The sequence below is a fragment of the Saccostrea cucullata genome, unplaced genomic scaffold (genome assembly GCF_032062105.1).
Source record: "Saccostrea cucullata isolate Sc308-1 unplaced genomic scaffold, CSIRO_AGI_Scuc_v1 ctg157, whole genome shotgun sequence".
Taxonomy (NCBI): Eukaryota; Metazoa; Mollusca; class Bivalvia; order Ostreida; family Ostreidae; genus Saccostrea; species Saccostrea cuccullata.
The window spans coordinates 1,355,006-1,375,000 of record NW_026918429.1 but is presented as its reverse complement, the minus strand read 5'-3'; the positions used below and the strand labels follow the sequence as shown (position 1 = coordinate 1,375,000).

Below are 19,995 nucleotides of genomic sequence, written 5' to 3'. Positions count from 1 at the left end.
AGAAAATAAAAGAAAACTTATTTATAGGACAGTAACTCTAATGCAAAGATGCTGAAGTAGTGCAGTCACTCTTTAAAATGGTATGCACCAATGACCTTGATGTTTGAAATTTTATGTAATAAATGCAATTTAGAATTTTTTGAAAATTAATTTCTTTCAAAACACAAGGCTGTCTTATACATCTTGATTATAAACCATTACCATGTTGCTTTGATTCAAGTTCAGGATTGTAATGGGGCCACAGCTTTAATACTCACTTTCTGTATTAAAATAGAAAGGGGAAAAAAGTCAAAAATGATCCTCTGAAAATTATCGAGGGTAAGGTAAATCTGGTGAGTGTTGTGACCCATGGGCCTCATAATGTAAATTAGTTGCATATTGAAGTTCATATTAGGGAAACATATTAGGTGCTGCCAATTGAGACCAATTAAATTAAAGAGATTTAAAATTTTAAAAAAGAGTAATTCTTATAATGATTCAATAGTTTCTTGATAAGGTACATGTAATTTTATTGCTCTAAAATATTATTATGTTTTTAGCCATAACTGTACCACATGAGAGAAAGCTTTCTACAGTTAAGGACAACACAGAGCTGGATCAGTCGCCTTCTACCACTGGACCTGAAGCCCCAGATTTCACAAAGTTACATACCACTGGTACTTATCAAATTCTACAGCTGATACAGAGTCTGTCTCTTTAATCATTAATTGTAAACAGACACTTGTCAACTCATGGATGAGGTTAGGTAAGGCCATTTAAAATATATAAAAAAAAATTACTTGCCCTCTCTTGACTTTAGTCTTAGGATGGAAACATTGGGTAGGGAGGTTAGGACAGTTTATTTCTATACATTTAAAAACCCTTGCAAATAATAAAGTACTTATAATCAGGCAAGAAAACCATTATCAAGAATAAGTAAAAAAAATTATTGTGTCTAGCTGCAGGAAGTTAAAAAAGTTTTGGGATGGGCCACTTTTGGTCTGTCTGTTGGGAGAAGGCAAACAAACAAGTTTGAAAGATGGTATAATTGAAATTTATTTCTGAGGAAATCTGTCTATAATTAAACCCACATTTCTACATATTAGTCAAAACACACTAGCTGAAATGTAAAACACACACTATGTATCACCAAAAATGACATTATCTTAAATTGTGATCTCATTATCGTAACTTAAGAATCAATGCAATGCACAAGAGAAAATTCTGCACTAAGAAAAAGTCAAGATTATCATCATTGAGCTTATTTAAAAAAACTTATAATGCATGTTGATAAAATTTTGAAAAAAAAGTGTTATTTAGAATAAAAACAAAAAATCATCCATAGCCTAATTTTATCTGACATGAGCTGAGAGCTAAAGTGAGCTTTTCTGTTCACATTTTGTATCATGTTTATGTATGGTGTCTGTAGTGAGTACTCTGTCAGTCTGTTTATTCTCCAGTGGCCAGATCAGTCAACTGGCAGAGACCTTTGAGGTCATAAGGTTATAGGGCTAAGTTTGAATCTTGATCTGATCTTTGTAAGTTTTTTTCTGCTGCTTCTTAGGCAGATACAGAGGAAATGAGACTTAACCTAGCTGAGTGGTGACAGAAAGTGACAAATGATTTGCTATTAGTCCTGTAAATAAGAAAATATGAAAATTGGACATGTTTCTTGGTAAAGATACCAAACAGTGTTCAATTTCAAAAAAAATCATGAAAACGATATAAATATGTATAAAGGACATAATGGAGCCCGGAAATTCCAGAGATGAGATCAGGTGCCTAGTAGGAGTAAGCATCCCCTGTTGACCGCTCACATCCTCCATGTATTGCTCAGGCCGTGACAGAACTATCCATAGGGAATGAAATATCACATTTTTGTTTCATTTAAACATCATTGTCTCTCTGCAGAAAGAAAAAACAAAAGGCTACGGAAGAGAAGAATGGTGGTACATGAAGAACATGATGATGCCAGGGAACAGGCATATGTTGTCTGTAGAAATCAGTTTGAAGTATTAGAACATGAAGTAATAATAGAAGAAAATAACCATGAAGTTGAAGAAGAAAATAAACAAGAGCAAGAAGTGGAAGCAGAGAACACTGTTGAAAAGTCATTTTGGGTAATAATGCAAACCTTCATCACATAGTGTTTAAAAATTGTGAAACAAATAGGTTTTAATCATTTCATATCAAGATGTAGCATTGGTTTCTTTTAATCACTTGTAGGAGCTGCCTGATGAATATCCAGTATCTGTGGATGACTGTTGTCCAATTTGTCTGGAGCTTTATTGTCTCCCTACAGAATGTCATCCTTGTCATCACATATTCTGTAATTCCTGTCTGCGCAGATTGGCTCGGGAAAGGCCCTGGAGCACGCTCTGTCCATTGTGTAGGAAGATCATAACGAAATGTATCAGAGACAAAGGTATGAACTTTTGTACACATATTTATTATGCTGGAGTAGAATGTGTATTAATAATTAAGGAACCGATTTCTTAATTTTTTAAAATTGGGATTTATGATTGCAACATTGTTTAAAAACATAATGCAAGTAAACAAAGATCTATATTTATTTCTCTGTAAATTATTAAGGACAAATAACACAAACTTTTTTTTCAGATACACTACTGTATCTGCAATATTTATCATAGATTAAAACTTAACAAGGTAACCAGATTTCCGGAATTACATTTTCCAGATCAAGTGAAAAATTGTGTAAGATTTTGTCAAAATGTCAAAAATAGTGCAAAATTTTGTTAACAATTTCATAAAAAGCAAAATAAAGAATTCTGTGCCAACTTCCATGCACCTACATAGACATTTCATGCAAGTCATTCAACACAATTAACGAGGCCCGATCTAGTTGAATTGTGCATAAGTTTTAACGCAGCGTCAACTCAGGCACGTCACAGTACCCTTGACTGCCGTCACAATTGAACACAATAACGTCACAATTAAAATGACGTCAAATTGCGCTAAAATGTTTCGCTGATCTTGCATACTTGGTAACTCTATAGACTGTACATGTTGAAAGTTGGTATTTCTATTATCTACATGTTTTTTTTTTATTTTTAAAGTGATAAACAACTTTGGAACATGATTTATTTTGAGGTATCAATTTCTTGGTACATATTCATTAATTTTACCTTATTTTATTTCAATTTGTTAGTTAAAGAAAACAAACATTGCAAACCATTGCAAACCAAAAGTAAACAATTTTAGTCTTTCTCCTTGAACATGTGGAAGTCTTAATACACACACACCCTTTTTTTATTGAGGACTTAAATATGCATGAATTAGCTTGATTAAAGAAAAATCAGTCTATGAATCATTTCAATGCAACCCCCGACATATATTTTATTTTTCTATATATTACATGATATAAGTCATTTGTCGCCTTTACCCCCCCCCCCCCCTTTTTTTTCCACGTATAATAACGTCGCGTTTAAAAAAAAAAAAGAAAGACGAAGAGAAAATTATTTCAAAATGTAAGAATTATTTATTTTTTAGAAAGTAATACAGTATTGTAATCGTTTGTTGATGTTATGTACACCCATGGCTACTTATTTCATGTCTAGTTGGATAAAATAAGTGCTAATTTTGTGTTTTGATATGCCCCCTTTTCACTGCAATAAAGGCTACCTTCAATTTTCTTTTCATTTTTTATAAGAAGAATGAAAATTGCATAATATATGTGAAAAACAAAATATTTCATCATATATTTTTTTTTAATTTTCAATTTTTTTGTTTATTAGAGGGTTTTACTATGTAATTGTGTATAAAAACACAAAAAATGGTCCATATCTTGACAGTGCCCCCATTTGACTACAATAAAGGCAAGGTAATAAAATTTCATTCTAATTTTTCTTAGCATAATACATACAAAAATATTTCCAAAAATTAAAATTTTTTATCATTCCGTTTTCGTAATTTTCAACTAGATCGGGCCTCGTTAAATATTTACTTATGTAATTTTTTTTTACGCAAAATACATTATCAATAATTTATTTTAAAAAAATATTTTATACTGAAACGCAAAAGAAACGCAACACTCTACTTTAGGGGGAAATAATTATGTAAAGAATTTTGTATCTTTAAATTATGGATATCTTCATACCATAACCGGAAGTCAAGTTTGAGTCTGCTTAACAGAAATCAAAAATTGCATGTTTAACATAACATTTGGCAATATTATGGAGTTTTAAGGGTTTGTACTGTTCATCTTAAGTAATGCAGCAATATTTCAAAAAATAAAATCTCCTTTCGATTCCCGTAACGATGCTAAGGCTTCTTGAAAATGGCTAAAGTACGCATTCTCATTGCTCTAGCTGGAAAATCTCAAAGTAAAGGTGATGGAGAGTTGATGATGCGAAAATACACTACATTACTCCTCAATGGGGTCTTACGTATCGTATGCATAAATGCTAAGTTAGAGAAAATTCTACCTAATTATCTGAAAAACAGGCATTTAAAAATGGCAAAGAATAATTCCTTCGCTTAGATATCGATATTGATGAACCTACTGTATCGTAGAAATTAAGCTGCAATTGTTGTTTAGGGCAGTCTTGCACGTTGTAATTGAATGGCTGGGAGGGGGTGTCTTAACAGTCATATGTTGCTTTGTAAAGTTGAAAGATAAACATTTAACACTTTTATCAGAGTCGGGTTACATGAAACATACTTTTTTAGAATGTTGCCCTTGAATTTATTTATATATTGTAATTTATTTAACTCGTATAGCTACAAACATACTAGTATGATGTGCATATTAATAAAATTTTCCAATTTCAAAATGTACTTAAATGGGTATTTACTTGGGACCTGTTCAATTTAATCCATCTCCGCTCCCTTAGTAACTTCATATGATGATGTAATGTATAATTTTCCGATGCACATTGTAATTACAAAGTAAAATATAAATTTAAGAGTAAATGTAAATCTTAACATGATTTACTTTCATTTTTACAACCAACTAATATTCTATTCGTAGGACATATATTAAAAGATTTTCCTTAAACTTAAACATTTTCAGAGCTAGAGTTGAAGCTCGCAGACCTTTATCCAGAAGAATACAGGAAAAGATTTCGTAAGGAACATAAACTGTGTTCAGACCGCTATCATCCCCTCCCTTCCTACAGACACCACACTGTCGGGAGACGTCGGAACAATGTACTAGAGTTCAACAAGACGTGTGTGGTTTTGTTTGCTGTTTTGCTTGCGATTATCTTCTGTATTACGCCTTTGATATCCCTGGGGTTTGTCACGGTTAAATTATTGGCGTTTTTTCTAGATTCCTTGTTTAGTTTTTTGGACTCTGCTCTCACTGTTATAACTGTGCATGATATTTTACAGCTGTTTTGAAAATAAATTTGATATTGAACTGTTTTGATATATGCATGTATATAAATTGTACCAAGTGAGTAAATTGTTAACTTTTAATCCTTGGTAAGGTTTCTGTTATTTGTGATAAAATTTGTTAATTCTAATTTTGTTATTTAATTCAAATTAAAGAATTTTATTATTTTTTGTGTTGAATTATTTTAGTTTTTAATTTATGCTCATGATGTGGAAGACAAAGAGAATATTGTTCTCTCTCTCTCTCTCTCAATTGGAAAGCTTTACTTAAGTTAAATATACATGTTAAAATGTTCTTGGGAGCCAAAAAAGGCATACAAAGAAAAGCATAAAGTTTATTCACACAATAGACTTAGGACAATTTATCAAAAATGTGTATAAAAATAAATACAGTCAAAATAAATATCTACAAAGCTCAAATTACATCCCAGAATCTAACATAAAACCATTGTTTGTATAAGGAGGGTAGGAAATGTTAGTGTAAGTATCGTCGTCTTTTTCTACTCTCTTCTTTTTCCTAGAGATAAAAATAAAAGTAACATTATTCACCACATTGTATGGATGATCAACCTTAAAGGAAGAATGGTCGATAACATATTAAGAACACCACCCACTTTGTAAGCTAATGTAAGCTTGTACTTTGCTAGATTTAATTAATGGTTCAACATCTTGCTATAATTAATTCAGTCACACAAAGACAGAGATTCAAGTTCCTTTATTTCCTCAAGATGTGCGGCAGAGTTTGTTACCTGTTCAATGTTTAATATTAAATTGTGGGGAAATTGTTCAATAAGAAATCACGTTCACTGTAAATAATTTTTAATATGATTAAGCACTATGAATGAAATATGATTGTCTTTATTTCCTTGTAAATGACACTGCAGTTTTATTGACGTGTTTTCACAATCTCTATTCATGTTTTACATTTTCAAAACAAAGAGCGATTTGAAGACTAAAGTCATTTAGGCCGTAATTAAAATGTGGGTTATGCTTAATCTAAAAAATAGATATCTGATTTGTATTTAATGTTAATTGTTAATGTGTCGATAGCTGACTAATTCGAGTAGTATTTTGAATGGGAATAATTTTTTTTATTTTTGGTTGGGGAGGGGTTCTTTAGGTCCATTAACAGTAAACCATTCACATCTCAATCTTTAAAAAAGTAACATGTCACCTACTGCTAATATTAAAATTAACAATTTCTTTGTACTGACCCTTTCAGCCTTCTCTTCTGTAACCAGAAGATTACCCCTTACCTGCAGCAGAAAAAATACGTGATGATAACGATGATAGCCACACCAACTATAGCTGCTATTACTGCCCCCGCAATCATTCCCATACTGGGTATGGCTGTACTCTTACTGGACTCTAAAATAAAAAAAAAACGTTTTATTATTTATAAAGAATACATAAGTATGTAAGCAATGAGAATCACAGAATTTTCAAAAATCTCAATTTTATATGTTTCCAGTTCAATTTAATTTTTAATTTTTTTACCACTACAAGTGATTCCTTTCCAGCCCGGCACACAGCCTGTTACACAATGTCCCTGGGTCCGTTCACACGTGCCATCTATACAGTTTGGGGGACACCTCTTCTGGCACTGGTCACCGTACCACCCATCCTCACAACCCTGAAGACACGCCCCAGTGACGTTGTTACATGAAATAGAGTTCACATTCCTGTTACAATATTTACTGCAAACAACCATGCACTGTCCTGTTTGCTGGTCACAAGTGTCACATTTGGCGGGGCATCTTTGCTTACAGTTTTTGCCCCACATTCCTGCAATGCAGGAACTACATTGTTTTGTCGCTTGATTGCATGTCAGACAAGACCCTAAGCAATCTGTGGTTGGTATTTTTGTACCATCCATTGGAGTATTGCAGAGTAAGCCTGTCCAGCCCTCCACACAACCCTCTAAACACTGAGCAGTTGTTCCTTCACAGGCGCCATTCTTGCACGTGCTGCTGCACTTCTGACACAAACCATATCTAGTGTAATAACCATCCTTACATTTTGTACAAAGAGGCTCACTAGGGTTTGACACTGGTTCACATGAAATGCAGTTTTCTCCACAAGAGCGATCACAACCAGCATTGATAAGGTCGTATCCAGTATCGCATTTCAAGCAAGCATCTGAATTGCAAAAAGCACAATTTTTTGCACATTTTTGGTTACATCGTTTTCCAAACCAACCATCTACACATCCAGATAAACACACTTCATCTGCATCGCATGACCTGTCTGCACAATTTGCACACGATGCCTTGCAGTAGTTGTTGACTAACTGAAATCCAGGTGAGCATTTAGTACACTTTTCAGCAGAGTCACAAACTTGGCAACCTTTCATGCACGATCCAGTACATTGCGGACCAAAATGGCCGTCTTTGCAACCTAAGTGACAGTTTCTTTGTATGTCACAGTCTTCTTCAAGACAGAAATCACACCCAGCAATACACTTGTTTCCAGATAATTGATAACCACTTCGGCATTTATCACATTTTTGACCATCAGCACACGATATACAACCTTTCACACATTCTTCAATGCATTTTTTACCATACCAACCTTCATTACAACCATGATCGCAAACCCCATCGCTTGAACACAGCTGGTCTTTGCAATTTTCACAGGTAGATATACATCTCTTCCCTTCCCATTTAAACCCTCTTAAACAAGAGACACACGAATCTTTAGAATTACACTTTGAGCACTCAATAGGACATGGATGATCACATTTCTTTCCATACCATCCGTCAACACAGCCTAATTCACATTCACCTTTTTCGCTACATCTACTGTGAACACATCTGCTACATGAACTATAACATTTTCCATTTAACAAGGCGGCTTGATTATAACACTCCTCACAAATTTCAAAAGAACTACACTTTGAACATCCTTCCATACACATTTCGTTACACTTCGTTCCAAACCATCCCTCCTCGCAACCGTGTAAACATTTTCCAGATACCTCGCACTCATTCTTAATGCAGTTGTCACAGGTCTTTGAACAGTCCTCCGAGAATCGCCCTGTAACACACTCTAGACAAGATCCTGTGTCTCTAGAACATTTTGTACAGTTTGTTGCACAAGTCTGCGAACAAGATTTACCATAGTAACCATATTTGCATGACTGACACGTGTTTGCAGTATTATCGCACTCTGCACAGTGTTCAGCATGACAGGTAGAGTCGCATCGATCTCCAAACCATCCCTCCTCACAACCATCCGTACACGAACCTGTAGTCGTGTGACATTTTTCTTTCCCTCCTTTGCAGTTCTCACTACAAGGATAACAATAACCATCTTTTTCCAGGAAATATCCACTATCGCATCCCACACACACTTTTCCATACCCAAAGAAGGGCTCACACCAGGTACAGTGTTCTAGATCGCAAAAAGTATCGCATCCTTGATCCTTCGGATAATAGTTAGGTTCACAACCATTAATGCACGTTCCATCTCTAGAACAAAACTGATTTCCACCAGCACAATGTTTGCATGGACAACAGGCACCTTGTGATAAATACCAACCGGAGTTGGCTTCACACTCATCACAATAACTTCCCGCCCATGTCAGCATTGGTTTGGTACATTTGGACATTGTACATGAACAGTTTTTCTGAGGTTGGCTGTATCCTGCAGCACATTCACTACAAACAATTTCGTTAGATATCATATCCTGGGAACAAGAAGAACAAATTTCAGGACATTTGATATCACACCTACTTCCGGCTAATCCAGGAATACACACCATGCATTCATCTTTAGATGTACATTTTGAACAGTTCTGAATGCACTTTTGATCACATTTTCCTCCAAACCATCCATCCTGACAGCCATACTCACAATACCCGGTATCCTTTTCACAAGTTAGACCTATACAGTTCCCACACCGTTCCTGACATTTATCTCCGTGGTATCCTTCTACACACTCCAAACACTCGCCTGTAGACACGTGGCAAAAGTCGCAGTTGGTAGGACACGTGTAATCACATTGACTTCCCCAGAGATTCGGTTGACACATCAAACATTCGCCATCGGTTTGGTTACAGACCATGCAGTTCTGAGAGCATTGTTTTTCACACGAGTCCCCATAGAACCCATCGTTACACCCAAACTGGCAGGTTCCCGTGGCTCGGTCACACAACCCACGGCGACAATGGCCACACTGACTAGTACATCCATCTCCAAAATACCCCTGAGCACAGTGAATACATTGACCATTTTCTATGCTACACACGTGACAGTTGTATTCGCATTCATTCTGACACTGTGGTCCCCAGTAGTTTGGTTGGCATGATGTACATGCTCCAGAGTCTTTGTGACATGAAAAACAGTGAATGCATTCAAAATTGCAATTTTCACCAAACCATCCATCAATGCATGTCAAACATCGACCATTTGACTTTTCACACGTTGAGCATGTATTCGGGCATGTGTTCTCACACTTTTCACCGTAGAAACCCGTCAGACATCTCTCACAAACGCCTGTCGTGTTGTCGCATGTTTTGGGTTCGCAGTACAGGCATGTGGCATGAACTGTTGGGATAAAGAATATATATAATGTAGTACACATTTAAATTGCTAAAATGGGTTGATCAAATACGTATTACAGAAACCTGTATCCTCGTTTATCTATTCCGACTTTATTTATTTTTCAACTCTCTGTAAAATAACAAGATTATAATATATTTCAGTTTTCTATACTATATAGACCATCCCTGATAGGTAGAGAATTCCTATAGATTCTTATTGAAGTGTTTCTTGTCATAGGAAGTTTGTGTGCATTCTATTCTCATTAACCTTAAATCAGTGTTGACAAGATGCATGATTCACAATTGGTCAGAATTTTACCTGGCAATAAATTATCTATTTTCAGGTGACTGTTTTAGATCTTAGTATGAATGGGCGTTACAGGTGCACGATTATCATTTAATTTATGAGACATAATGAATAGTTTTCAATTAATCACGATAAAAGTATTGTCAAAAATCACAAAAAGGATCCGTGTTATTTCAACATACATCATGTCATTAAGACACAATAATTTAATTTAATGACACGCCCACTTAACATTTTATCGATTATAGAATTTGAATTTTCATAAGAATAAATAATTATTTACATACAATAGTTCCGACATCCCTACGGCAGCTGAATAAAAGTCTAGATGTAATGTACCAAAAGTTCTATTTTCAAACTCCAGAAGACTGATTGATAAACACTAATAAAATGTTATGTAAATCTTTAAAACTACAACTTTCTTAAAGCAGTTATGAACATTCATCTTTCATATATAATTACCACTGTTATGTAATTTTTACAGACTGGACTCTTCGTGATTTATGAAGATTTCAGTCGATTGTAACTCAAGTATTTTTTATTGTTTAATAAGAAATAGCCGTCTTTCTATGGATAAAAATTGCTCTAAACTTTCACCAAGAATTTCTCTATTTATTTGTTTCACTGTTATGTGTAAAAGTGTGAAATGGATGGGCATGATAAAAGCTTGCTGATTGTTGTATGGTGTGTTTAAAGTTTACTTACTGAAGTTTCCGCTTCTGTCTTTTATAGAAAATCCTTCACTTACAGGAAAACACAAAATGATCCCAAAAGTCACCAGAACCACACACTGGACACAATCCATCGTTGTCGACCTTATTTTTTTTTTTCTCTTCTATATAGAAAAATAATTACTGATGCGTATTAATTGTCCCTCGATTGAATCAAGAAGAAACACTGCTTGCATACATAATTAATTCCGATGTCAGATGGTTAAGTTTCGCTCAATCTCTGGATAATTCCTTTTGAAATATCGCATTTTTCCTAAATTAATTTCTTTGTTTGTATTCTTCACATTTTCGATGAAAATAAATTTGTCTCTTTTTTAAAAAATAAACATATGTTTAATTAGCTCTAAAGGTCTTCTTTACATGAAAATCTCGACTGCGCAATGAGAAGATAAATCATCGTTAAGTTTTTCCGTCAAAGGTAAGGACTTGAAATTTGCATACCTATGGTATGATTGGGCAATGTCTGTGCACACTTTAATAAACTTACGGATCGCTGAAGCCCAACTTTGATTAACTTTATAAGATGGTGTTATGATTAATTTTAACAAATTTTTAATTATAAAGACATAATTAGAAGTTGTTTGTAAATTTGATTTTTTGCGGACTTTGTATATCATACGATTTGCATTGTAAAAGGCCAATGTTGACATATTCATTACCTTTGTAAATAATCTTTTTTTTTTAAGGTTAAGGAAACGAAGAAGGAAATGTTGACTAATGACCATTTCCCTAGTTCCCTCTTTATTTCAATTTTTCAGGTACATTTATTTTAAGATTGTACTGAAAAACGTAATCACTTTACATACTAAATGTTGTTTTGTTCCATCTGTTTCTTTTCTCCTTTTTTTTTGTATATGAAATCATATATTAATGGCTTATACCATGCAAAGCAAGTTTTCAGTTCGAGGCTACACGTATATAGAATTGATAACTAAAGAACATTTTAAGAAATTATATTCGGTTTTATATGTAATGTTGTACTTGATGGAGGTAACGGCAAAATTTTACAATATGACAATGACAATTTGTTTTGACTGCAATCCTGTAAATTCGAAATTTACTGCAAGACATCTATTTCAATATTGCTAGCATGCAAGTTTGACAGTAAATCAGTGAAGGAACTGTATTAAGTAACATCACTTGTGTTCATTCAACCATATGCACACATTTTTTATAAATTCATCTTTTATACATGTACACATTTTGATGAGTTAGGTCTTGAATAGAAAAATCATTGCTTGATTTCCTGAAGCATCTTTATATGGACGTAGTGATATATCATATGTGGTCTTTAAGTAATTAAAAATAATTACAAGCGAATCCGTATTTCTTGCATTTGCAATAATGACATTTACTTTTCTCTTAAGGTTCGTTATATATATTTTTATTCAATCCTAGATCCCAAATGACATGTACATATTAATGATGCTTTGCAAACAACATGTTAAGAAGTAAACGTGAGAGGCATTTTTATGCAATCACTTGATGGGCAACTGTACATGCATGTCTATTAAAGAAAACTTTTTTGCATTAAAAAAATTTTGATGAAGACACCTCATTAATCATTTTGGAGATTTATCAAAAATATCGATATATATATCACTATATTGTTGAACATCTGATCTATGCAGCCCAACACTAAAAGCAGAACCCCTGATCCAGGAGCCTGGAATTTCACAATTTCGGAAATAGCACCCTTGCTCATCATATTCATGCACTCAGTTTATCTGATAGCTTCACAAAAGCAGAGGACATATTTTCACAGAATTTATGCATTTTACAAAATAATTTGTAGAGCCTTATCCTAAAATTACATAACATTCATCATAACCATGCTTTATTTTTCTTTATCATCCAGAAAAAGAAATGAGCAGAGAATTTAAGATTTACAAAGATATGAATAAGCCGTAAAGATTCACAATTTTGAAAGAGGTTCCTTTGCACTTAGTTTATCTACAAAATATACAGAAGATTTTCAAAAAAATTATTATTTTACTTTATGTTCATTACAGCTGTTCATCGGGCCCTGGGGGGGGGGGGGGCTAACTTGGAATTTATAATGTTATGTTTCACTTCATTTAAAGATGTTTCTATGCCAAATTGGCTGAGATTGGAAGAAGTAGAAAATGTTTGTAAACAACGCATTACAATGGAGAAAAATAGATTCCAATACCTCCCCTGTTTTATTCAGGTAATTCTAAAGATAAAGAACACTTGATGGTTTAAATATTTTGACTAATTTGTTTGAATATCGGACCATAATTTTTCTAGATATACAAAAGCAGAAATAACTAATTATTATATCATTATAGAGTTCATTTAAAGGTATTTTTTTAATTATTACAAATTCTCCGTTATCTGGAATATCATTAAAAGTGAATTCCAAATTTAGTCTATACAAAGTCAAACTTTCCAACGGCTTGTCATTTTCGAAAGTTCAAAATCACAAAAAGTCTTCTCCGAAAGAAAATACAATCAAAACAAAACAAATTTTCACGAGTGATGAAAACCTCTTTCATCTTCATTATAATTGAAACTCCACGTTAATTGATTATATATGAACGCATCAATTGTTATAGATTTGAAATGTACGTTTTGAAAAAAAAAACACTCTTAGTAAATGAATTTTAATAAAGAAGGTTTTTTTGATTCACAGCGTCGTTAAAAATGAAGACGCTACTAGTTCATGTTTACAGATTGATTGCTTGTTATTTACGTTTTTTTCGAGCACTAGAATATAAAAAGAGGCTTTATACTCTAATATATATATATTATATTTATATACTTTGAATATTTTATGATTGATTTATATAGATACTAACGACAAAACTCGGATCAGAAGTGTGTTTTAAAAATTAGGAGACAATGTCATTGTACAGTGTTGCTACATTAAATTTGATGGTCTTTTTACACATGTTACAGCTTTATTTTAAAACTCCTTAATTACCCTTCTTACGTTACAGTGAACCTTTCAACAGAATTTCAAAGCTTGGCAATTTTTTGGTAAGTTTCAATTAAAAAAATGAGCCATTTGATCTAGAAAATACGGAAGCCCATAAAGAACCTATAAAAATATTTTTGAATTTGATATAACGAATTACCGAATTTGTTATAACGAATTTAATTCATTATAACAATTTCTTTGAATTTGTTATAACGATTTTAATCTAGTATAACAAATTTGTTGAATTCATTATAACGAATTCTTTAATTTGTTTTAACGAACTAAATTCGTTAAAACGAATTCAAAAATTTGTTATAACAAATTAAATTCGTTTAAACAAATTCTAAAGTTTGTTAAAACAAATAAAATTCGTTTAAACAAATTCCAAAGTTTGTTATGACAATAAATCTGTTATAACAAATTAAATTCGTTTTAACGAATTCAATTAATCTGTTTTAACAAATTAAATTCGTTATAACGAATTCTAAAAATCTGTTATAACAAATTAAATTCATTATAACGAATTCTAAAAATCGTTATAACGAATTCAAAAATATTTTTTGATAGGTCCTAAATGGGCTTCCGTAACGAATTAAGTTCGTTTAACCAAATTCAATAATCAGGGCCTATTGAAAAATACATGAATTCGATATAACGATTTGTCGAATTCGTTTGAACGAATTTAATTTGTTATATCAAATTATGGAATTCGTGTTAACGAATTCAATTCGTTTTAACAAGTTTTAGAATCTGCTAAAACGAGTTTAATTCGTATTAATAAATTTTTGAATTCGTTATAACGAAATCAACAAATTTGTTATAAGGGATTACATTTATTATAACGAATTCGAAGAAATTGTTATAACGAATTGGATTCGTTCTAAATGGGCTTCCGTAAGAAAAGACAATGTCAAATTAATTAAAACAGGCTTTGTGTTTTTGAGTTTTTAAATATTACTTTTAGAATTTTTAAGAGAAAAAGAGACAGGGTGATTACGTGTAAAGGTCAAATAACCTTTAAAATATGTTTTGTCTGTAAAAGAAAGTCATGTTTCTACCATCGTTGGCATTCTTAACTTTGAGTAGAGTGAGATTTTTTTTCTTTCCTTCCTGCCAAAGGTAAATCCCAAAAAGCATTGCTGATTTAATTTTATTAATGTAGTAAACTAAATGAAGCCCACTGTGTAGTGCAAAAAAAAGTTTTTAAAAACTATATAAACGTATATACCAGGAAAATATATTGCCGATAGTCACTTGACTGACTCTTTACATACATTGTACATTTTTTTTTGCAAACAGAAACAACCTCAATTTTTTTTTGCCATTCATGCATGAAATACGACTTTCGTCTTTTCCCGTATGCAAAACGTGTTTTCAGCCCTACCTCAAAATAAAATAGGTGAGGAGAAGAATATTATTTTTAATTCAGTTTAATTATCTTGTGTATGAAACATCTAGAAATTAAGAACATTTTTAAAACTATTGTTTACTTTTTTGTATTATTTTGTGAATCAATACCCTAGGATTGATAATGCATTAAACAGTTTCGAGCAAAGTTACCCCAAAATGCTAACTACTAAAATTAATTTATCTTTAACAATTTTTGATGAATGAAAATGTTTTCATAAATTAAAAGACAAATACAAGAAGCCATTGGCACAACAGATGGTGACAGATAACAATCGGTTGTCTCAATCTGCGTAGAGTGTTAAAGATCAACATATTTTATTCTATAAGACTAAATAAGTAAGTAGTATAAATGATTGTACTAACAAGAGAAAATTGCATTCTCTTATTTTTTAAAATAAATTGTTTCCAGCAAAGGCTTTCTTGTTATCATGCACTTTCCTTTTTCATTTCCAATGCACCTGTAGCGACATCTTTTCCCTAGCCAGCCGTCCAAACAGCCGTTTAAGCACTCACCGGTAATGCTATCACAAGGTGACAACTCATTGCCCGTTTGTTTGCAATATCTACTACATAAAACAACACACTTGCCAGTCTTTATGTCACAGGTTCTGCAATTTTCGGGGCATATTTTGTTGCATCGTGATCCCCAAGACCCTGCATGACAGTTAGCACATTCCCCAGTCATAGCGTCGCAGGTAAAGCAATTTCCTCTACAAAGCTTGACTCTTGGGTTGAATTTCTTCTCACTCTTCTTAACATTACACCATCCTTTTGTCCAACCGGGCTTGCATCCTTTAATACATGTACCAGTAATTTCGTCACAAACATCTCCTAAACAGTTAGAACTACACGGCCTGCATTTTCCTTTATAAGTATGATATCCGGTTTTACATTTTTTGCATTTCGCGGCGGAGTCTGTCGATTTTTCACAGACATCACAATTTTGAATGTCGCAAACAGGTAGAGGGCAGTGCTTATCGGGACAGAGAGAGTCACATTTTTCTCCATACCCTCCTTTCTCGCAACCATCAAGACAAACCCCTGTCTTCTGGTCACAGCGGAATGAACCTCCCTTACAATAGGAGCTGCAGGGTTCGCATCCATCATGCTTTAAGAAGTGCCCTTGGTCACAACCCTTACATATTTTGCCATGTCCATAAAATGATTCACACCAGGTACAGTGAGGAATGTCGCAATACTGGTCACAACCTTCAGTTTCTGGGAAGTATTTCGGTTCACACCCTTTCTTACAAATGCCACCCGCATCGCAAAATTGGTTTCCACCTGCGCAGCGATGACATGGACAGCATGTTCCTTCTCTAAGATACCAACCTGTAGCACACTTTCCACAAGTGAATCCCCCAACACTACTTTCTTTTAATTGTATGCATTTTGTACTCGTACAAGAACAGTTCTTTTCTGGTATTTTGAACTCTCCGCTACATTCCATACACTTGATATCGCCTGAGAACATATCGGTCACACACGTTGGACATCGTTCTGGACATTTAATATCACATTGTTCACCGGCTAATCCCTTCTCACAAAGCATACATTTATCTTCAGCAGCACAGCGTCGACAATTCTTCATACATTTCTTATCGCACTTGGCACCGAACCATCCATCTAGACATGAGCCTTGGCAATATCCTGTATCTTTCTCACAAAAGCCATCCAAACAATTGTTGCAGTCATTTGTGCATTTTTTACCATGAAAACCTGGGTTACACTCTAGACAGTCTCCAGTCGTAATATTACAATAATCACAATTGGTTGGGCATTTGGTGTCGCAGTACTCCCCCCAAAGTGGAGGTTCACACATCAAACATGACCCGTCAGCTTGGTTACATACACGGCAGTTGTTAGAGCATTCCTTCTCACATTTTTCCCCGTGACGCCCGTCATTGCAGCCATATAAGCATTTTCCATTTTCTCGATCGCACAAGCCTTGTCTGCATATACTGCAATTCAGATTACACCGTTCGCCATAAAACCCATTTGCGCAAACTTGGCATGTCCCCGTCAGGACCTCACACCTCTGGCAACCATCCTCACATAGATTTTGACAATTTTTTCCCCATTTATTTGACAAACAGGAAGCACATGCTCCAGTGACTTTATTACATGTATCACACTGTTGGCATTCCTGCTCACATTTTTCACCGAACCATCCATTGACACAAGACTTGCATTTGCCGTCTGTTTTGTCACAGGACAAACATGTGTTTGGACAAGTTTCTTTACAATTCTTCCCGAAGAAGCCATCTAAGCACTGGCCACAGGTGCCCGTCACGTTATCACAGGTTCCCGGCGTGCAGTAAATACACCGGACATCCCCTACACAGGAAAGAAGTTCAGGCAAATTATATTACGATAATTTCTCAAGACGTTATAAAATATAAACATGACATAATGAACTATCTAGGTACTAAAATTGGGACAGTTAATCATTTAACTTCAGTGTGATATGGGCAAATTCTGTGTGTCCTTGATTTTAAAATAATCCAGTGGGAACAAAGTAAAGAACCACCTTACTTAGACTGTTTGATTTTATTAAATAGAACTAGGACAGGAAATAACACTGTCTCATATATTTCAGAATTATATGATTAATGAATGATTACATTTATATTTTTTTCAGTCTTGATGTTAAGATGTATATCGTGAAAAAGATATGATAATGAGATTAAAAATAAATTTATGGATCATTACACAGGTGTAATAATTTGACAATTTAATCAAACATGGTAGAAACAAAAAATGACTACATTCTTATGAATATTTTGAACACAATTTCAAAAATATGAAATAGAATGTACTTAATTGAATGTTCAAAAAAAAAAAGAATAACCTGTAATGTTAAAATAATTCGGTAACACATTATCAACTTCAAGTACACCCATAACTATGTATATACTTGTATAATACTAAGTATAATAGATTCGTTTCCTGCTGAACATCAAAAAATAGATTTTGCCTAAATGTATTACCAGTAAACCAGACATTGTCAGAAATTGGTGAAATGCTCTTGAATTATACGTGTTACATTGGGGTATTAAAGTACCTCTTTGAAGAAATAATTTGACTTTGCCTGTGAAAATTGTCAAAGAATAAGACAAGAAAAAATGAGATTGATTATCTGCAGGGATTAAAAAAACATTAACAATTAAATAAAAAAAAGAATTACATGTAGTATTATTATTACAACTTTTATTTTAATATTATTTTTTTAACCAGTAATATACATTTTTATATTTTTTTTATTTATAAACAAAAAAGCACATAAAAAGAGATATATATGTTTTGCCATTTGTTCGTTTCTTACCGTCCATTCCGTGGTGTGATGAATGTCTTGTACCGAACTGCCCATTCGTCATGCTAATCAGGCCGGCCAGGATGACAGTTACTGTACCTAGTAGTTTTTGTCCTGTCATGTTCCCCGGCTTCACTGTTGTATGTCTCTTTCTTATCTATACTATTTTGATTTAAAAACATTGAAATATTTTCGCGCATACATAATTAAGCAGTGACGGAAAATGTGGTTATCAATTGTATTATATGAGAACGCATGACAGGCACCTTTAGATATAAATCTGTAATTACCAGACAATTACTCCTAACACTTTAATGCGAATAAGTTATAAGCATAATAGCAGAATCCAATTTGATTCTCTGGCAGAGGTCTGCATATTTCAACCTGAATAGTTTCCTTCTGATTTAAGACAATTGATTTTCTCTTTAAATACCTTTCAAAATTACAAAATCAAAATCAAAAAAAGAGTTGCTTACCATCCAATACAGGTGAGTTCATTAAGTATTACATGTACAGCTGTAGCTTAGTCTAAGGCACAAAAGAATATAATGTAAAAGGTCAACGGTAACCAAAGGTAACATCGATTTATCAACATTTATCATCGCAATTGTTTAAAGGAGAGACAGGACACCTGTCACATGACACAATTGACTACGTCATAATCCTTACTAATATAGATCATAAAATGTTATTTAATTCACAAAAAAGTTATGGTTTTATGTGCAAAGTTTTGTGATTTATTATCTTATATGAAAATATTTCAGTTTAAACTTTCATATCAATATTTATCTTATATTTACATTTATTATTGATCTACTCTCCTGTTTCCTCTACGCTTCTTGTCTTAGAGTCAGTGACGTCATATATGTATGTGTTGGTGTAGCGAGAGATATCAGTCACGTTTATGTTAAAACGAAACATCTCTGTTGGACTTTTTTATTTAGGTATCAGATGAAAAAAGGAAACACATAATAATTCTTTCTTCCATGTTACTATAGCATTCTAATGGTAATCTAACAACCAAGCTATATGATAAACGTGATGACTTTAAGTTTTCTATCGTCAACTTCCCTTGCTTATGCAGCAGTATACCTTCATCACCTGCATACGGAGTATATATATCTCAGTTGATTCGATACGCAAGAGCGTGCTCTACGTATGAACAATTTCTTAAACGCGGTAAATTATTGACAAGCATTGATGAAACAAGAATATCAACATGTCTCGTTTAAAGTCATCATTTCGTAAATTCTATGGTCGATACAATGACCTTGTCAGCAACACGATTTATCATTGAGTCATATGCTGACTGACGTTTTTCATACCAATTGTTAGTCCATTATTTATACACTGAATTGACGATTTAATTTTTTTCCGTTATTTCCTGATCATGACAACGAGCACACGGCGGG

The 19,995-nt window shown here is 33.5% G+C and overlaps 3 protein-coding genes across 3 annotated transcripts in view; 1 reads left to right on the top strand and 2 right to left on the bottom strand.

The window, feature by feature from the left end:
• Nucleotides 1-5,476, top strand: part of LOC134265831 (E3 ubiquitin-protein ligase RNF180-like) — a 10,461-nt gene extending 4,985 nt beyond the window's left edge. The window contains exons 5-8 of the mRNA XM_062748059.1: nucleotides 540-656; nucleotides 1,891-2,099; nucleotides 2,206-2,404; nucleotides 5,012-5,476. Coding sequence (XP_062604043.1) covers nucleotides 540-656; nucleotides 1,891-2,099; nucleotides 2,206-2,404; nucleotides 5,012-5,340 — 854 coding nt within the window. The 3' untranslated portion in view covers nucleotides 5,341-5,476. The remainder of the gene's footprint in view (nucleotides 1-539; nucleotides 657-1,890; nucleotides 2,100-2,205; nucleotides 2,405-5,011) is intronic.
• A 177-nt stretch (nucleotides 5,477-5,653) lies between these two features.
• Nucleotides 5,654-11,305, bottom strand: LOC134265816 (multiple epidermal growth factor-like domains protein 6). Its single transcript, XM_062748033.1, has 4 exons — nucleotides 10,891-11,305; nucleotides 6,832-9,882; nucleotides 6,591-6,702; nucleotides 5,654-5,851 (listed from the first exon to the last, which is right to left on the bottom strand). Exons 1-4 carry the CDS (start codon nucleotides 10,988-10,990, stop codon nucleotides 5,755-5,757), a joined length of 3,360 nt encoding a protein of 1,119 aa, XP_062604017.1. The 5' UTR covers nucleotides 10,991-11,305; the 3' UTR covers nucleotides 5,654-5,754.
• A 3,438-nt stretch (nucleotides 11,306-14,743) lies between these two features.
• LOC134265824 (multiple epidermal growth factor-like domains protein 6) lies at nucleotides 14,744-19,100 on the bottom strand. The gene is made up of 3 exons (XM_062748047.1): nucleotides 19,060-19,100; nucleotides 18,596-18,745; nucleotides 14,744-17,607 (listed from the first exon to the last, which is right to left on the bottom strand). Exons 2-3 carry the CDS (start codon nucleotides 18,702-18,704, stop codon nucleotides 15,653-15,655), a joined length of 2,064 nt encoding a protein of 687 aa, XP_062604031.1. The 5' UTR covers nucleotides 18,705-18,745; nucleotides 19,060-19,100; the 3' UTR covers nucleotides 14,744-15,652.
• Between the last annotated feature and the right edge of the window lie 895 nt (nucleotides 19,101-19,995).